The following is a 19,273-nucleotide window of genomic DNA, read 5'->3' on the forward strand; positions in this document are numbered from 1 at the left end:
CCTGCCGACAAGTAGGTTTGTCTTTCCAATCCAAACCTGCAGTGCTTTGTTTGGAAAGAGAGCGTGATTAACGCTGGGCAGCAGTCGTGCAGGTTCATGGCCAGATCGTTTTCTCCCTCCAAAACACAACTGTTGCTGCGGCGCCATGTTTACTCTGGGAGGAAGCCTTCCCCTACAGCAGACCAATTAAGCCGGCGCCATCCGCCACATTTCAGCCGCTGATTAGCTAGAGCTTGCTTTAAAAAATTGTCATTTGAGGCTGTACAACTTGTCGAGTGATTTCAGAGGGAAAGCTGACAGGCCTCGAGACACAATAAGTCTACTGACCAGTGTTTTGTAGTCAATCTGTTGCCTGATGAGCTTGTCCTCGCTGAGGGAGTAGCGGGCTTCTCCCGTGATGGCGTCAATGGGCCCCTTCTCCATCTGCTGCTTGATGGCACAGTAGAGCATGAACAGAGGCTCCCCGGCACATTCCTGGTGAGGGAGAAGACAGAGAGATATGTTTGATTTGCCAGCAGTTGGACCAAAGGAGTGATTGACTTTTCTCAGATTCTTTTCATTTGAATATTTTTTAGATAGCTTGAAGAGGGAGAAGAGCAAAGATCTGGGAAAATCATGGCAATTTTGTGCTGTGATTTTTTCCCCCCTTTCATCTTTCCGATCCAATGAATCATCACAAACACCCTTAGAGGGGTTAAAATACAGTGTGTCTACCCACTTCATAACACAGTGATTCAACTTCAGAGCCGTATCATGAAAGCATTTATATCTGCTATTCTGAGGGGGTCATCTGAGGCTGTCGCAAATTAGTGACAGGGTTGCAAGACTTTTTAATTTAGCGCAGAATTTACTGAGACTATAGATGTTAATATGACAAGCCCTGTCACAGTTCATTTTATTTGTAAAGAGCGTGTCGTTGAAAAGGGTCTAATAACAGGCTGTTTTTACGGGTGTTGAAGTCATGCAGAGCAGAGAGGATGTGTGTTTTCTGCCACCGAACTTGTAAAATTGATTGAAAGAGAAAAAGTTTTGCGAATGTTCATTTATCCAACAAACGGGAGGCTGTATGTAAGTAAATACTTGATAAAATGTTAAAGAAAGAGCAATGACAGAATAACTTTTAGTTGCTTATTTCTGTGTTTCTGCTCTATAACTGTGTCATGTAAGACTTACACACCCTTTTTATCATGAGCCTTCATTGTTGACAACTTTAACCGCCATTCATTTTGTATTCATTTAGTCAGGCTTTTGTATGCAAAAGTTATTTTATAACTACTTTCTATTGGTTTCATTTTTTTCCTTATATATCTTTTTCATTTTTTTAATGTCATGTTATTACTGTCATCATTTGTTGTTTTTGAATGAAGCAGTTTTCTACTGTATTCCATTCAAAGGGAGACCAATGAGTAAAATGAATTGAAATGATTTGTCGGTTATTTGTTGTTATCTCAGTCATTTGAAACGTACAGAATAAACTACTGTAACATCATTCTACTTACTAGCATGAAATTGTTGTCAGGTAATCATGTTGTGAAGCGACAGGACAAGCAAATCAGAACGTTCTAATATTATTATCAGATGTTAAAAGACATACATGTCAGAATCCAGCCGGTAAGATTCTGAATGGTTTTAAGTATGGACAGATTTAAATACATACAGCCGAAAAGGCATTTCTCACAGCGATGGACGTTTAGTTAAAGCACCGGGTGAGTCAACCATAAGAGACCTCTATCTCTCCGTCTCAAAGCAGCGTTATGTAAATCCTTTTAGTTCTCTCCCATCATCTACATCTTGGCGCTCATTGGACCGGACACAGATGTTATAAATATGTTTCCCCACTCTCCGCTCCATCAAAGACACTTGCCAATCAATAGTGTCAGTAGTCATCACTTGGGCCCAAGGAAAACACTCCCGACTGAAGTAGCGGCAGTTTAGAGGGGAGAGAGAGGACACGCCGCGGCCAATACTTATCCTGACGAGAGCTTAATGATCGACCGTGCAGTGCTCAGGGAGATACTTCAGACTGTGTGTGTGTGTGTGTGTGTGTGTGTGTGTGTGTGTGTGTGTGTGTGTGTGTGTGTGTGTGTGTGTGTGTGTGTGTGTGTGTGTGTCGGAGATGCATGAGGTCCAGATGAGAACAGGGGAAAGAACTAATTCATCTGTCTCACCTTCAAGCACACTCTATAAATCGCTTTTTCTTTCTAACACACACACATTCGTCTTTTTTTCCTCTCTTCCTCTCCTTGTAATACACCAATCCTCACAGCTTACTTCCTATTTTTTTTTCATCTTTCTCTTCTACATTTGTACAGACAATATGTTCTGTATATGTAAGCCAGAGCTAGAAAATGCTTACCATCAGAGTATCAAATGATCTTTAAGCGAGGCGTGGCCTTTGATTTGGAATGAAGACAGTTCATGATATTAATATAATGTTGTAATGCCAGATGAGTGTTGACGTCAGCATTTTCTTTACTTTTACTTCCTCTTATGTAGCTTTTAAATACATTTTCACAGTTTTAATCCTGTGTCCTATATTAATTGTTTATTTTCTCTAGTTTTATACCAAATATGTGTCAAAAAAATCGGTATCAGTGTGTTTGTATATTAAAATACCTTTCAAATCGCTGTCATCTCATTTCTCTAAGGTGGTTTCAAATGATTAATGAAGAAAACAACAACAAATCAGTCAATGTGTGTTTAAGTAAAACAAGGAAAGCAGAAACCTGGAGAATCAGGGATTTTTTTTTTCTTTATATCATTAAGTCCCTAAGATACTTGAAATTAAACAATCAGAGGAGGACCAAAATGACCAGTGACATTTGTCACCTACAGAAAAAATATTGGTGGAAACTTTGGGTTCTCAGACTCTAGAATTTGAAATAACGCTATTTTTTCCCCTATCTATCCCCTCCGTTTATCCCTCCAGCCCCTCCTCCATCTCTTCCACTCGTCTTAACATGAGTAGCACTGAGCAACAACATGTCTTGCTACTTACAAACTAATGTTCCCAACGTTCTGGACAAAAACAACATCTAATAAAGCTGTGTTAAAAAAACAACAACCACAAAGCGAAACTGATGCCGGGATTGTATTTAAAAAAAACGACTTTCTCCACTTTCTATCCCTCATTTAATCTATCGTTCTTTATTCAGTTCAACCAATCATTATTTCCTCTTCAATCTTTGCTTCCTTCTCTCTCGCTCTCCTTTTCCCGCTTATCTCCTACTTCCTTCTTCCTCAACCCTTTCCTGCCTCTCCTCCCCTTTCTCTCGTCCTCTTAATTGTCATTCCCTCCTCTATCCTTCCCCATCACCTCTGACACCCACCTCTAACACCTCCCTCTCTCCCCCCCCTCCCCCACCCTTGACTTCCTCATTCCGCTGCTCAACGAGAACCTCGTTAGCATCTTGGCCAATTAGGTGGGCAGCTGCTAACGAGACAGCGCGAGCGTACATCATGGCTGTTATGGTTTTCGCCTTCCGTGCTCGTGCTTGTCTGAGAAATGTTCCTTCGCTGCGTATCGCGGCTTCATTAAGGCTCCCTAATTGTATGCTGACATTTACACTTCAGGGCCACGATGCTGTCTCTCGCTGCTCTGGAAGAGGAATAGCTAAGCACAGGGACACGGCGTATTTATTGTTATTTAAGTTAAAGAAATAGAAAACTGTTTAGTTGCATTTTGAGCACAAAATACATGCATGCACTGTAATCATGATATGTATACGATAAGCACTCATTATGCCATTAGGATTATACTGGCATATCATATCATATCATATCATATCAACAACTCCCCAATTTGTAATGAGAGTATGTGGAGGAGAAGGGAACCACCAGATCTCTCTTTAAGCAGTCTCTGTAAAAAATAAATCAAAGAAAACAGGAAGAGGACAACGAGGATGAGGCAAAGGAGCGGGGGTGTGTGAGGACATTGCGAGGACAGCGTGAGCGACACCGCACCCCCTGCTGAGGCAAATAACCTTAAGGCAGAGAGGAGACTGACGGTGGAATAATGACAACAGAAAACCCACGCAGATGAAACAGAGATCAGAGGGAGGAGATGTGAGCTAAAATAACGACACGGAGATCAGTGAGGAGGGACGGGTCGGCTACAAGAGTGAAATTATGAGAGCGGAGAGGACCTGTGGACTTAAAAAAACATTAAAAGAGCTGAGAAGAAAGAGACGCATGCTGCTGGGAGGCTTTGATGAGCTACTGTTTGTATACTGCATTAGGGCGAAAACATATACGGCTGAAGGAGGAACACTGCTTTTAATAACTGCAACGGGGAGAAACAACAAGGTTTTAATAAAACCCTCTTACACACAGACAGTAGAAATGCATTTAACAACATAAACCCGCTGAAGATGATGAGTATTAATCTGTGTTTAAAATAAACTGATTTAATAAGTAGGATCATGCCTTGTTGTTGGGCTTACCTTGAGGAACTTATACAAGAGGAACGTAAACCAGTTGGTCAGCATCTTCTCAGCGACGGACTCCGTTCTGACGCACAGAGGGAAAAACACGACATTAAGAAGAGAATGCTCGAAACAAGAGTGAGATGATTATGAAAACAATCAAGCATCAAGAGTCCATTATTCCTTAAGGTAAGGACAGTTTTGGGGAAATATCTACATGGTTTTGCACTAATTAAAGACAAATTGATTTGAAACTTTGTTAGAGTTTAGCTGTGTTGAGCAGAGCAGCAGATGTTGGTTTTTCCAGAAGAACGTCCTTAAAGGGGTAATGTATAATATTCAGCCATGATTTAAAAAAACGACAGAAAATGAACTACCATTATCAACAGAATTTAAAGAGTTTGCAGTGTTGACGTCATGTAAAATAGACTATGTATTGAATTGCAGAGATATCTTCTGAAATGAGCATGCTAACTAACTCAGCTATGGCCAGTCCTGGCTTGTTATACCACTTGTACCTCGAGAGGCAATAGTGAGTAACTGTAAAGTCCAGGCTTCCTTGAGTCAAACATGAGAGGCCGAAGAAGTACAGCTGCCCTGAGCGTTAGCCAATCACGTTGAAGGTACAACGTGGGTGTATGTTTTGATAGTTTGTGAATTGGATTAAAAAGCTACGCTAAATGAAGGTCCCCCCCCGCTCCTGGTGATGCAGGTGTTTTTCAACCGGGTCTCAGATTTTCAGCAGTTGGGTCAAATTTTGCTTATTCATGCCCTGCTGTTAGCTAGTAGCTGGCTGATGACTTCACATTTAGATTGAATGGAACCAGTAGAGGTGACATGCTGCCTCCTGTTTATTTTGCTTCAGTCCACACTGAGGCCTGACATGACTAAATAATTGTTTTGAAAAACATATAAAGAATTAAAAGGATAGGATTAGACGTTATTAATAATTTAGATATAACTAAATATTGTTTCTAAAGCTGCAATATTTATGTTAAATGTCACTATAGAAAGTCATTAACATTTCACTGGAAACAAATTTCTGTGAAACATTTTTGTGAAATTAGAATATCTGCCAATAAATCCCCATAATTGTTACACGCCGTCCCTTTACATCATTTCGAGAGCCCTCAGATTTATCTTCCCAATACCGCGTTTGCTATTCATTCAAAATTAATTTATTATTGGAACATTTATGTGGACATGTTTTTTATTCTTTGAACTTTAATGCTATTTATCAATCTAGATTTGTTTTTCTTCAAACCCTAATTATATGAGTCTCAGAGCAAAAGAGTTTCATCTTCAAATAATGCATGCTGGGAAGTGTGCAGTTATTCTGATCGTCTTTCCTTGGAAACTTAATATGATTAATTCAGTGAACACTTCAATCCATCTCAAGTCAAAAGATCTCAAGTATAACAACTAGTTATAACTTTTATAAGTCCTGAAACGGGTCTTAAGATAAATTAACTTGAGTTCAACAAAACATATTTTTGCTTTACAGCATATTCTACATTTGTCCCACGTGTCTCCACATCGTCCTCACCTCCTGAGCAGCAGCTTGGGATGGTTTTTGCTCTCCAGGTTTCTGTCTATCAGGTCGGACAGCAGCTGTTTCAGGACTCCGGTGGCGTACTCCATCTCCCCCTGCAGGGCTGTCATGATGAGAGACGCCACATTGCCTCGATCCCGCATTGAAAATGACCTGGGAAATACATCATTTACGTAATTTTAGTGCTGCGTAAATGTTTTTACTCCGTTTATCAATTAACTTATCCTGTCCTTATCGAAGGGACAGACAGCACAGCCTTTCACGTCATATTTGTCTATTGAAACAGGTGGAATAACTTTTTAACTTTTTGCCTGAAACCTTTTGCCCAGTATTTCAAAATGTACTAAAATCTTGACTTGTCAGAAAATAAACAAAAAACAAAACATCCATTTTTCATTTTATCGGAATTAAGCATAAAGCACACAGTATACTGCATTTACATGACGTTACTCTAATGGTCGGAACATGGGTCATGTGGGTAAATGCTAAAGCTCTTGAATGATATTCCAAGCTGTACTTTAGCTTTCATATATCATATCTTTCTATTTTTAAATCGGTAGACAACATTGATTAAATAGTAGAAACCCCTTTTGGGAAAAATAAATAAAAAAATGTACTAAAAAAAACCAATGTCGCATATATCTGAGCAATAAATAAAGACATGAAGAAAGGCAGACACCTCTGTGCCTCCAGGGTTCGTATGAACGTCAACAGGAAGTGCTTCTTCGTCAGCAGCTGGCCAAACAGCGTCAGTGCCTTCTCAACATTGGCCTGGACCTGAAGAAAGACACAGAGACAGACGAGTTACATCAGAGGCTTAGAGCAGTGAAGACCTTTATTTCTATTCTTCATTATGAGCATGTTTTCTTCATTGTGAAAAAATATATACTTTTTGCTATTTACAATTCTCAGTCTTTTAAAAACCCTCCCGGTAATTCTGAGTTCAAGGTGTGTTTGATAAAGCATGGATTTGTGATATCACAATAGTTTGGAAGCCAACCACAGTCCAGTGCGCAACATACTCAAAAATGATGTGTGGAAGAACATATGTGAGGAACTTGTGAATCGATTGAAATAAATAGCATCCAGGATATAAAGATGGAATAAAACTATGATTTACTCTGAGTGAAGACAGATTCTGCACACATTCACGAGCAGACTTTTGTTTTTTCCCGCAGTGCAATGGGCGGAGATTGGCTTGTAAACAGCTAGGTAGGTATGATTGGCTACTCTCTCTCTTCTGAGTGCTTCCCAGTTCTCGCTTTCCAAATGATTTTCGCAGGCATTCGACGTAATTGTCTTCTTGACATCAGGGGGTGGGTGGGTCAAAGCGTACTTCAGTTGAATATCGATAAGACAAGAATCAAAATAGTAATAAGCACTCTGAGCTCGCTGTGCGCTCATACACTGCGCTTGCTCTGGTTTGAGGATTTTATCTCTCAGTTATTTGTTATTAGACTCTTGCAATAATGTATGCATGTCCTATACCGATAGCTCAGGTCTTAAAAGAGAGTTCCGACATTTCCTGTCACTTTTACCACTTTGCTGAATCGGTTACATCACTTGAAAGCCCTCAAACTAAAAATCTTTTAATAACGCTTCCGACTGGCTTGAACCGACCCGGCACAAGAGAAATTCCTCTGTCAAATGAAGAAGGGAGGAAGAGATGGAAGGGTGGGAAGATGCGTCGGGGCATGGCAGGATTGTGTGTGTGTCAGGCTTGGTGACAGAGGTGCGCCCTGCTTGTTCCACTGGCTGGCACCTGTCACTTCTCATCAACAACACACTAAACCCCCTGAAGACGCCTCACTGTCGCTCCGTCCTCCTCCCCGCTCTGATTCTCTCCCGCGCGCTCGCTGTCGACTGTTTCGCATCATTGGTCTTCTCCCATTTTAATTTCTCCTACTCCTTGTCTTTGTGTCTCTCTAACACGTACACACACACACACACACACACACACACACACACACACACACACACACACACACACACACACACACACACACACACACACACACACACACACGCACATCATTCCCACCTCTCTCTCTCTCTATTGTCATCTTTTCTTTCCACTGTAACATCTATACTTCCTTCCTCCGATGTGCCGTAATAAAGTGTCTGGGCCTCTCTTTAAAGTGCTAAATGAGATTCTCGGGCCTCCAGGGTGGATACAGAGTGTGATGTGTGTCTGTGTGTTTGAAAAGAGAGAGTGAAGGCAAGAGAGAAGAAGAAAGGGAGACTGATGGAGATGCATGTATGTACTGCATAGGGAGTTTTTGACGAATTTCAAAGAGAGAGTTATCTGCACGGCGGTGTATGTGTGTACATGTACTCCGGTAGTGCGTGTGTGTGTGTGTGTGTGTGTGAAAGCATAACTGGTGTGTAGTGTGGCTGTCTAGCTTAGGGAAGAGAGCAGTCACACAGAGCAATAAAGCTAGGAGTGTTAGTTTACACAGGCCATTGGATTACACCAGCAACCCCTGGGGGAAATACAGAGGGAAGGGGAAGGAAGTCTAGACATTACTATAAAATAGGTAAGATCCCTTTACCTCTCTGCCTGCCTGACACCTTAAATTAAAGGTGGACTGTATTTGTATCAGGGGACATCTTAACCACACTGGCATATTTCAAATAAAAAGCCAAAAATTTGGAGTAGAAATTGATATTTTAGGACCTCATAGGCTGATCAAACTAGCTGTGCATATTCATGCGAGACACAAAGCTTGACTTGCTTTCGCAAAGAAGTGAGCAAAACCTTAAGTTGATTTGTGCCGAGCAAAGATGTAAAGATTTGAATAATGGCAGTTTGGGGTGATACTGGGTTGATGGCCTCTCTTGCCATCGAAATTGACGAAGGTCGCCAGAGTGAGATTATTTTGGCCGTAGCTAAGTAACGGTATTTCCTTAACAGCTGCAATGCATTTTCTGGCTGAAGTCTGGTTAAGGTGCTCTCTGCTAGCTGGTATCTGTACAAGCCAATTGTTAAGCCAAAAAACAGGATCATGGTTTGTGTTGAAATAAAAGTGTAATAAAGTAACGTAACGGCTGTAACACAACAACCCTTTCTTAGGCAGCGTTGCATATAAAGCCTATAGTCAACATTTAGTGTTGGTTTCATGTGGGACACGAAAAAGCAGTCTCCAGGGTGAAAGTCCTGAGTTTGTTTGATCCATCCACCATCAATTCCTCTGACATGCATTGGTTGCTGGCATAGTGCTGTATAGTCTCTGCTGGAACCCACTAAGGGCTTTTTTTCTATATGAAATGCTGATTCTACTTTATTTAAGTAATCACTACTGTTTCGTCCAGCCAAATATAAGATAGTAGGAATTAAATGAATCAAAAGAAGGAGACATGGCAGCTTTGAGCCCGCCCAGGTTTTTTTTTTTCTCACTTTTTTTTCTTCCAGGAATATAAATACACTTTCTGGATTAGAACAATTAAATGAGGCAGTAAAAGGTCAAACAAATTATTCCTTGACTCCAAAAGTCAGCGCTCCAATCAAAGTCAATGGAGCAGCACCAGATTCTACATCTTAATGATACTGCTGATTACAAACTTGGCTCTCTGGTTTCTAGCTTTGGAGGAGAGTAGTTTATGTTGACACACTATTAATTGTACTTCCCTTGGTCTCAGCAGTAAAATGTCCTTATAAATCGTGTGCAATAACTCCATTCAGCTGAGCTGGCAAGGTGGTTGCATGTACCGGCTTAATTAATAACTTAACAGTGATGTATAATGCAAGTAAGAATCCTGGTAGCCCTGAATCTCATTCCTCTCTCTCTGCTCTAATACTCTTTCCCATCATATGTTGCTACATTTTTGCTATGCACTCTTTTTTCATCTCTTTATCTTTTTTTATTCCATACATAACATTTCATTTTAGTGATTTCAAGCATTCCCCACTTTAAAACTTTACTTCCTAACATCTAGAGAATATAGAGAGTGTCTATCCCATGAGTTCAAACTGATGATGATAAGACTTTTGTAAAGCCATTTGCATTCATTCAGACAAGCTGAATACGTCGTCACAAAATGTAGTTTAATTCCTAAACACGCAGTGTGAACAAACTGTCAACTCTTTTCGATGAATTAAGTTGTAATTTTCTGCTTCTTTAAAACTAAACAAATGGTTATAATTTTGAAAGTTTTGTCAACATTCACAAATGATTCCATGGCTCTTTCACCATTTAAATAAATAATTTGCTATACATAATGTCAAGAGTTTCTCATTTCTTTCTAGCCCATAGAGGCGTTGAAAAAAATGAATGCTCATGTTCATGGATTGCATGAAACTTGGAAGGGAGGAGAACATTATGAAGTGATGAAAGTTGGGATGGTGGCACCTGCGAGAACTTACATTTACTTTCACCTCTGGCTACAAGGATGATAAGCAGTAAAGATGGACATTAAATCCAAAATTCACTACTTTTTCTACCTCTGATGTTAGTTTATTAGTGCAAATGTTCGGTTCTTGATTCTACTGAAATTTATTAATTATAGTGAGTTTGTGTCAGTTTCAAGCTTGGTTGGTGGTGTACTGACCCGTACCTCCATCTCCTTTAGCACAGGGTGGTCCTCAATGCCCGGGAACAGGACCCTCATTGCGTACGTCCGATAGTCCAGGAAGGGAATCCCAGCTCCGTCCAGCTCTTGGGTCAGCTCGTGGATGTCTGTCTGAAGCTCGGCAAAAGCTGTTTCCCAAAAAATAGACAAATAGAGAAGGTGACAGGGTGAGGGATGGTGAAATGTACAGTTTTTTTTACGGACAAACAGGAGCAACAGCACTGCTATTGAAAAATCAAATCAGGTTGTGAAATGACAATAGTCAAGGAATATTACCTTGTGCTTTTAATCATGTGGGAAATTGTCTATTCCATAATTTGTCCAAAAGCCCTGCAACCAGGGTTGTGTTGTGGTTTGTTTTTGAACACATGGTCCATACACTAATCATGCCTCATGTTATAAAAGCTAGGAGAAACCATTTGGGGAAAAGTAAATTGGACTTTGGTGAGCGTTGACACCGGAATTCACGCTCTTTCCCAATTGGAAATAATCTTACAACGGCTTTCCTTTGAGGGAACAGTGAGAATGAACGAAGCTCACGTAGCATATTAGCTATTACAAGGTTACAAGATTTTTTATTTGTCATTGTACTACAGGGTTGTACAACGAAGTTAGCTCTGTTACGCCATCTAGTATGAATACGTCTATTGAATTATCAATGTTGGCTTTTTTTCCTGCTAGCAACTGAGCTAAAGTGCTTGCTAAGTGTCAGTTAGCAAGGTAGCTAGTTCAGAGAGGCCCTCCACCCACACACACACACACACACACACACCATTATAAAATCCTGAGAACAACATGTTGCAAGAAGCTTGCATGGAGAGCTATTGTGTCTGGCGCTTGGTAGCATTTCAGCTCGCTAGCGTGTTGGCCGTTAGCTTGTCAACTACAAGACTTCAGCAACTTGCTCTGCAATTGGGGTAGTCCTTAAAAGCCCCACATGGAAATGACTAGTTTAATAGGCAGTGCAGGATACTCCCTGTTACATAAAAAGCACTTCCTTGCAAGCAATGACTTGCTTTATTGAATTTCAAAGTGCCACGCTCTACCAGCTTGATGCTATCAATCTGTAACATGGGAATCTCAATTTCATTATTTTATGAAAAGCAGAGATTGGAGGGAAATTTTGTATTCATAAGATGAGTAGCTCTAAAGATGCAAGAAGCCCAGAAAGGCACAAATAGGAACTTAAACACAGACAGGAAAGAATGAAGCATGAGGGAATACAACGATCTGTAGACATTCAAAATAATAACAGATCCCGAAAGGGCGTAATTGTAATTTCTCTTCAATTTCCTGTCTAACCAAGAATTGTTTTGATAACACTTAAAAGAAAAATGACCCGGCCAAAAAATTAAGTGAACTGAATTTGTTCCTTGGTGTCTGAGCCCCCGACAAATTCAATCTTTGCTCGTGCGAAAAAAAAAAGACCCAAACTTAATGAAATAAAAAGGAAAAGCTAGCTCGGGGGAGAGAGGGAGAGAGAGAGAGAGAGAGAGAGAGAGAGAGAGAGGAGAGAATCAGGAGACAGGAAACAAAGTTCCTGGAAAGGAAAGTCAATTAATTGCATGAGTGGATAATTATTAAGAGAGCGACGGATGAGTTTTCATGCATAATTTCTCCCAGCTGTTATTGGACTGTTTGGTCCACTAGAGAGATGGAGAGGAGAGGAAGCACAGAAGATAAAAAGGAAGACAGAGGGAAAAAAAGGAGAGGGAAGAAGAAAGAAAGATCAGGAAGTAACAAAGTGAGGGTGGTAGGGGAATGGAAATTCAGAGGACAGAGGACATAAGTGATTAGGACAAAAGGATAGAAGAAAGAAAGATCAGCGTGTAAAGGTAAGACCTGGAGAGAAGAGTAAAGAGGTGAAGATGGGGGGGAAAATATACATAGGAAGAGCAGAAGAAGCAGAATGAGATAAAGGCACTCCTCTCCTTCCACTTCATATCATCAAAACTCCTCCTTTATCATTAATCAATCACTCATTTATAGCTTGAGTCTTGGACTTTCACTGAACTGAGCCAATGTGTCCAGAAACAGTTTAAGATGTTGAATAGAATGTCAAACGTTTCCTCAAGATTCTTGTGAGTGAGGTCCAAAGACATCCTCACATAGACAACCTGACTGCTAAAAAAATGCGAAAGCAAAATAAACGAGACAAGCCGGTTACAACGATATTAATCTAAAGTTTTCTAAAAATAAGATAGCATTAGCCCCCATAAGCCACTTGTTAAAACAAGACCATGTAAGACCGTGGCAGCAACATTCCCGAGTGTAATATTTGGAGCAAAGGTGCATGTTATCTCTTAAGTGGTCAACTTTTCATTTGTAAGAGGGATATATGCACCATTGACTTTAGTCCAGGGTTTTGTAATTCAATGGTGCAACCACTTTCTGCTGCCTGAAGATATTGATGTGCCAACAACCACACCTCAGTGGGCATGAAAATGACAACTGCGTTGCTTTTAAACTAGCAACGAAGTGGAGAGTTTCCCCAATATTTAAATTCACTGACTGTTGGTTACAAAAGGGACACACAGGTTCATTTCTTATAAACTAACACATGTATATCCAGTTGATAATATATATTTTTTGGGCTGCTGTTAAAACTGTGCCTGGTAGGTCTTTCCTGGGAAAATCCTCATGTGTTTCAGATTCAAGTAAACAAAGAAAGGACCTCAGATTACACAAAGTCTGGGAAGTGAAGTGTAAGAATGCTACAGCTCTGAGTGTGCTTACATTAGCGTGGAAACAATGCTCTGCCCATGAATTTGTTTAGAAACCCCCTAAGCATTTTGTTTGCTCCTATCAAGCGTCTGAAAACACAACTATAATACCTCCCCTGAACCAAAAAGTGACACTTGCCAGTCATCAGTTGTCATTTCTAATGTGTAACTGATCATCCATGACGGCTAATATGCTAGTTTGGATCACAGTATACAGTGGGACGTCTGCTCCTCATGGATGACTGATCCAAACGCCCCCCCTCCCCATCTCTTCCCCTCAAGAGTCTCAGAGCGAAGCCGAAACATCACACACACACATACACTTACTTTTGCAATCACACACCTACACACACAGAGGACCGCCCACTTCATCTGTTCCTCCGCCCACACACACTGTCTCGTCTCTATAGGCCAGCTGGGAGTACAGCAGGCAGGGCGGGAATAAGGCCATGCTTCATTTCCTGGAAAAAGTAGTGCTTTTATTTGACTCCAATACTGTCTGGAGTGTCTTTGAGGAAAGAACAGGGTTTTTTTTGTTGTGTTTTTCTTGGAAAGCACAAATGTTAAAAGTGATACGAGGTAAAAAACTATTTTTTTCTGGAAATCATGAACAGATCGCCCTGAAACTGTAGCACTTTAATTCAAAAAGTGTTGAAGCTTTTTGTCGACAACTGCTCCTCTGCGGCTGAAAGGGCTCTGACTCTGTGTCGGCGCTGTAGTGTAATCATATTATAACCTTGTACCGTGGCTGTGTGTGCCTGTGTCATTATATCGAGGGTAAACACCTGGGCTGTCCTTACATCAGTCATCTACACTCTGCTGCTAAAACGTCGACCTCATCAGCTCCCTGTCAGCCCGGTCTGTCTCTTGTCCATGATTCTCCCTTTTACCTCTCACTCATTATACCTTTAATGTCTCAGCAAACAATCCCCTCGTTACTTTGACCTCTTATCCCCTCTCTGTCTCCCTCCCAACGCGTTGCATGTCTTTTTATGACGCTCTTGTGCTGCTGTGGTGTGTTTTCCCTCAGAAATACGGACAGACGACATGACTTGACGTTGATGGAGAACACCGTCTGAACACAGCAGCTGAGGGGAAATTCTTGAATGTTTTTATCCACACACACACTTAAAAAAAGAATCTTTCAAAAGGAGCTTTGAAGCTTTAAAGTGAACTACGTAATGATGTCTTAAGTGTTTAATGATTTTTTTCCCGTTTAATTTGTCACTCATCTGTGTGCCATGTCTATGATAGAATACTAAAGCCAATGCCTGGTAGAAGAAAAAAAAAATATATGGAGCCAGCGTAGGGGGTAAGTAATATATATATATATATATATATATATATATAAATATAATATTATATATATACATATATCTGCAAGGCCGTTCATGAGCAATCTTTAGGATTTCTGAAAACATGTGGATAAAGTCAATGCATATGGATGTCAGCATTATGTTCAGAACATGATAGAAAAAGCTTATATATATATATATATATATATATATATATATATATATATATATATATATATATATACAGTACAGTAACAGTCAAAAGTTTGGACACACCTTCTCATTCAACTACTTTGAAGAATCTTAAATATAAAACATATTCTGGTTTGTTGAGCATTTGTTTGTTTACCACATAATTCCATATGTGTTCTTTCATAGTTTGGATGTCTTCAATATTAATCTACAATGTAGAAAAAAAATAAAAATAAAGAAAAACCACTGAATGAGAAGGTGTGTCCAAACTTTTGACTGGTACTGTATTATATATATATATATATATATATATATATATATATATATATATATATATATATATATATATATGTATCTTACTACCTTTCAGGACCTTCAATTCTCTCCGCCCTCGCCCTCATTACCATAAAAACATCACAACAGATTTCAGGCAACGGCTACAGTTTTGCACTATTTTGGTGGTTTCTCTCCATTTTATGACTTTAAAAACCTCAGATAATATTTAAGTACTTTTTTCTTGTAAAATTGCGAGGCTTTTTCTCATAAATGTACCACTTTCATCTCAGAGAAAATGTACTCTTTTTTGCCGATATTTATTAAAAAATGTTTCTGAAATAATACCAGCCTACCCTGGTTCTGTTATCCTACAATGGTCATCACACGCCGTTGTCAGAATGGCTGGGTGGTAACATCACAATGATGAACATACACCATTTCCTTTACCTCCAGTCCTTATATTCCTGTGATGATGGTAATATAAATGTAACAGCGTGATTTTATATCAGCCCTGTATTTTTGTAAATAAAACCGTTTTCTGTTTGCTATGACTCAGCCATGACACAGTCATACATTTGCCTCAGTAAACATAGCCTGCAGAAACCCTGTTGTCAGTGGTGACGGCAGCATCCGAGTGCTATTGCTCGAGTCTCTCTGCAGTTCTCTCAACTCTCTCTCTCTCTCTTCATGTTTTCTTTGGCTTTAACGTTCCAGTTGAGTCTATAGAAATGTCCTGTAACATTTTTCAGCTGGCACATTCATGTCCTTATCCTCAACCTGCTTTCTCTTCTTGTATCGTTACATGCTCACACATGAAAAACTCAGACACACTGTTTCCTACCTTCTTTACACTCGAGGGCCACTCTGGACTCCAGGTTGTCCATCTGGAGCTGCAGACGTTTCAACGTGCGGTCAGCGTCCCTTGACTTCCTCTTGTAGGCGATCAGCACGGCGATGATGACCAACAGAAGGAGGCCGCCGCCCCCGCCGATGCCGATGATGGCAGGAAGCGTCAGCAGGCTGTCCGAGTAGATGTGAAGAGTCCCGGGGGAGTACTCGAACCCACCAGCACGGATCTGAAACGCACAAACACACAGTGATTTTTAATGATCAAGGGAGAAAATACACACTTTGTTTATCCCAGGAAACTATTTTAATCTGAATCCCCAAAACTCTCCAGTGGGTTTGTTATCTTTAAAAACAATCGCAAAAAAACAACACCATTTATCATAGCCAGACGCTTTAAAAACAGACATTATCATTGGATTTTTAACTTTCCATTGGCCCTAGAACATATCATGTATAATGAAGGCTTCCTTCAAGAAAGCATGCATAGCTTAAAATTGTGATATTTGATAGAAAACACTTTATACTACATGTCTAATGTGAAAACATTTAATTCTGCACTCTTCACTGCAACTGAGGAACCATGACTGACTCGCCTGAGACCAAGAAAACTCCATGAAACATCCACTGTACTGTAAGCGGCTTAGACTATAGAGGAGAGGACAGGATAGGTTGTAATAACAGTTTGTAAAAGTGAAATAGTTCAATACATATAGCATGTGGAGCTTCATTTAAAAATATATATATTGGTAACGTTTGTGGGCATTTCTATTGATTTACAGTTTTTTTTTTTAATCCGTTATCAAAGAAATTCAACCTGCATTTTTTCTTTTTTTATTTATGATTTTTGCATCATAGTAGTGTTATACTGCACAAAATCCATCTCTGAGTTCTCCCTATTTCTAGCCATGCTTGTGCTGTTTCCATTAAAATGAAGGACTTGTATATTGCAGTGAAAAAACAAGGCCACAGTGAGTGATATGTGACAGGAGCAAAAACAAATATTTCCCAAGCCGCTTGGGGTTCACAGGGTTAAAAAGGTTGTAGGTTCAGCGCATTGCCACAGAGGCAAACTCCACCAGACTCGATAAGGGAGAGGAAACGGCTAATTATTTACATTCCCCTACCAGACTCTCCTCAGCCAGTCTGAGGATTTTAAAGCCTCTTAGAGAGACATAAAAAAATAAAAAACAGCAGTCACTTCTCCAGCAGCAGGTGGTTTGAGAACAGATGAGGTGGTCTGAAGAGATCAAAAGTTAGTGGTCTGATGAAAGAGAGGTCTGTTGACCCGATTTCTACCACACGGATCATTAAAGTTTCATCTGTTCTCTACTCACACTAAGCAGGGCCGATCTTTGACGGGCTCACCCCGCGGAGGCTCACATCACCTCGACTACTGTGAACATTGCTCATAGGAAAGGTTTGCAAGTCTTGCCTTGAGGAAAGAAGCTTCAGACGGCTTTGGTAATGAGGACCTCACAAGTTAACTTTCCCAGTTCTTTGAGCGACTCAGCTCGGCTCCTTCTGCATTCTCCGCAGATATTTATTTGGGGGTTTTCAGACAGATATTTTGCCCCTAATGTCCTCGTTTATCACTGTCAGCTTTTAACAAACTGATTTAGGTCAGAGAGGGAGCGCAGTGTACGTGACCAAGGTTAAAGCTGAGCAGTGCAGGTGGACACAGACGGAGTGCGCACACAACACACAGCAGACACCCAGAACACACACGCGTACACATACTCACACACATGTATAAGTAATCAAACAGAGTAATCAGCAGCATTTAAATCTCTCCCCAAGGAGTCCTGGTAATTATGAGAAGTCAAACACATGTAATGTTATTTTTTTTTCTGACTAACTACATTTACATAAGCGCAGTGCGTCTCAGAGAGAGGGAGAGAAAAAAAAAAAAAGACTCACAATGCTGGAATCCATCAAATCAAGCTATCCACAAGGGGGGTTGATAACAGATTAAAATGAGGTGTGATTATGCACTTTCAAACTCTCGTAAATGCACTTGCATGTTAACATTATCAAAGTCTTATATAAAGAAATGAAATAGAGAAGCTGTTATATCAATATCAATGTAGGCAGCATCTACAAATTCAATTTGCCACAGTAGAGACAATTAAATTGGCTTGTATTAGATTAAGCAGCCAATTAGCTGCGTGGACATGATGCAAAGACGGAGAGTAAACTGAATTTATTTGTACGCAAAACATCAGCCAACTGCAGTTTGAGTTTGGATTAGGTAGGTTGCAGGGAGACAGTTTGCAAGTCTATCTGAAATTTCAATGGAGTCTGCAAAAAATGATGAAGTGTCATGTAGCGAATACAGTGCATGATTCTGCAGTCAGCTTATAATGTTATATTTGTCGACACTTTGGACAGGCTCAAAGTGTAGACTGGTGTTTCTCAAACATTTTCTTAAAGCTGCTCCAACCATTTTCCATAGTTCCTCTCGGCTCAACTGAGCCTTTTGGCGCCTTTCAGCTCATTAAATGGAGAATTAAATAGCTAAAGAGCCAGATATTATGCTCTTAGGAGACGATAAGAACAGATTTATAGGTTTAGGATTTATCTAGACCAGTTGTTGATCATCCTCATGATGCAATTATTGGTTGGTTCAGGCGTGTTCTTGTTTTTATGGACAATTTCAAGGCAAAAACCTTTTATGAGTAGGTTGAATCATGTGTTACTATAAATGAAGTCAATCGAAGCGATAGATTCACCAGATTGTGCTTTGTTGGCGGAGAAAAATGAGCTCTCCTGCTGGCGCCAACATCTTGACAGTGCCTAAATGTACCAGGATGCATTGCGTTGAGGGTCCCTGACGGCTATATCCTCTTAAAGCTGAATATCCGAGTCAGCCGGAACACTGTTGAATGTACCCTTGTCCATTGCATCCTCTACACTCGTATTTTGGGACGCCATGTTCTTTGTTGTAAACGTACGCTAGTTTGCAATACAAGCAAAGAAAACAAAAGAAGTTCTGTTTTTTAGTGGCATTAGCGACTCAGAGTCAGAGACTAGAAATCCAAGTTGAAACAGCAGACTGCAGTTCTTCCCTGCATCCAACTACGACCGTCACATAAAATGACAGCGCTGGAAGAACAGATTTTGCAGTTGCCTACTCAGCTTTCTCTGTCAATAAAGCACGCACTGAGGAATGTATAGCTTCAGTCGACTACATGTACCATCAACCCTGATTCGACATCCACATATAAGGTGTCAAATCTCCCTTCAACCATTCTGTGTCACTCACACAGAAAATGCATCAATTTGCAGCAAATTATTATACATTGCTTGTGACAGAACCGGATAAGAATTTGTGGCGAAAAGGATACCAAAACAGAGTCGAAGACATCTGGGGATTCTGAGGACTAACAGGCACCT

At 40.2% G+C, this 19,273-nt stretch overlaps 1 protein-coding gene across 1 annotated transcript in view; it reads right to left on the reverse strand.

Moving 5' to 3' along the window:
• Positions 1–19,273, reverse strand: part of LOC129099219 (plexin-A1-like) — a 207,757-nt gene that overhangs the window by 14,991 nt on the left and 173,493 nt on the right. Inside the window, exons 21-26 of the mRNA XM_054608357.1 lie at positions 15,873–16,107; positions 10,531–10,673; positions 6,656–6,753; positions 5,971–6,129; positions 4,443–4,509; positions 328–474 (exon numbers count right to left, since the gene is read on the reverse strand). Coding sequence (XP_054464332.1) covers positions 328–474; positions 4,443–4,509; positions 5,971–6,129; positions 6,656–6,753; positions 10,531–10,673; positions 15,873–16,107 — 849 coding nt within the window. The remainder of the gene's footprint in view (positions 1–327; positions 475–4,442; positions 4,510–5,970; positions 6,130–6,655; positions 6,754–10,530; positions 10,674–15,872; positions 16,108–19,273) is intronic.

This window comes from Anoplopoma fimbria, chromosome 12 (assembly GCF_027596085.1).
Source record: "Anoplopoma fimbria isolate UVic2021 breed Golden Eagle Sablefish chromosome 12, Afim_UVic_2022, whole genome shotgun sequence".
Classification (NCBI taxonomy): Eukaryota; Metazoa; Chordata; class Actinopteri; order Perciformes; family Anoplopomatidae; genus Anoplopoma; species Anoplopoma fimbria.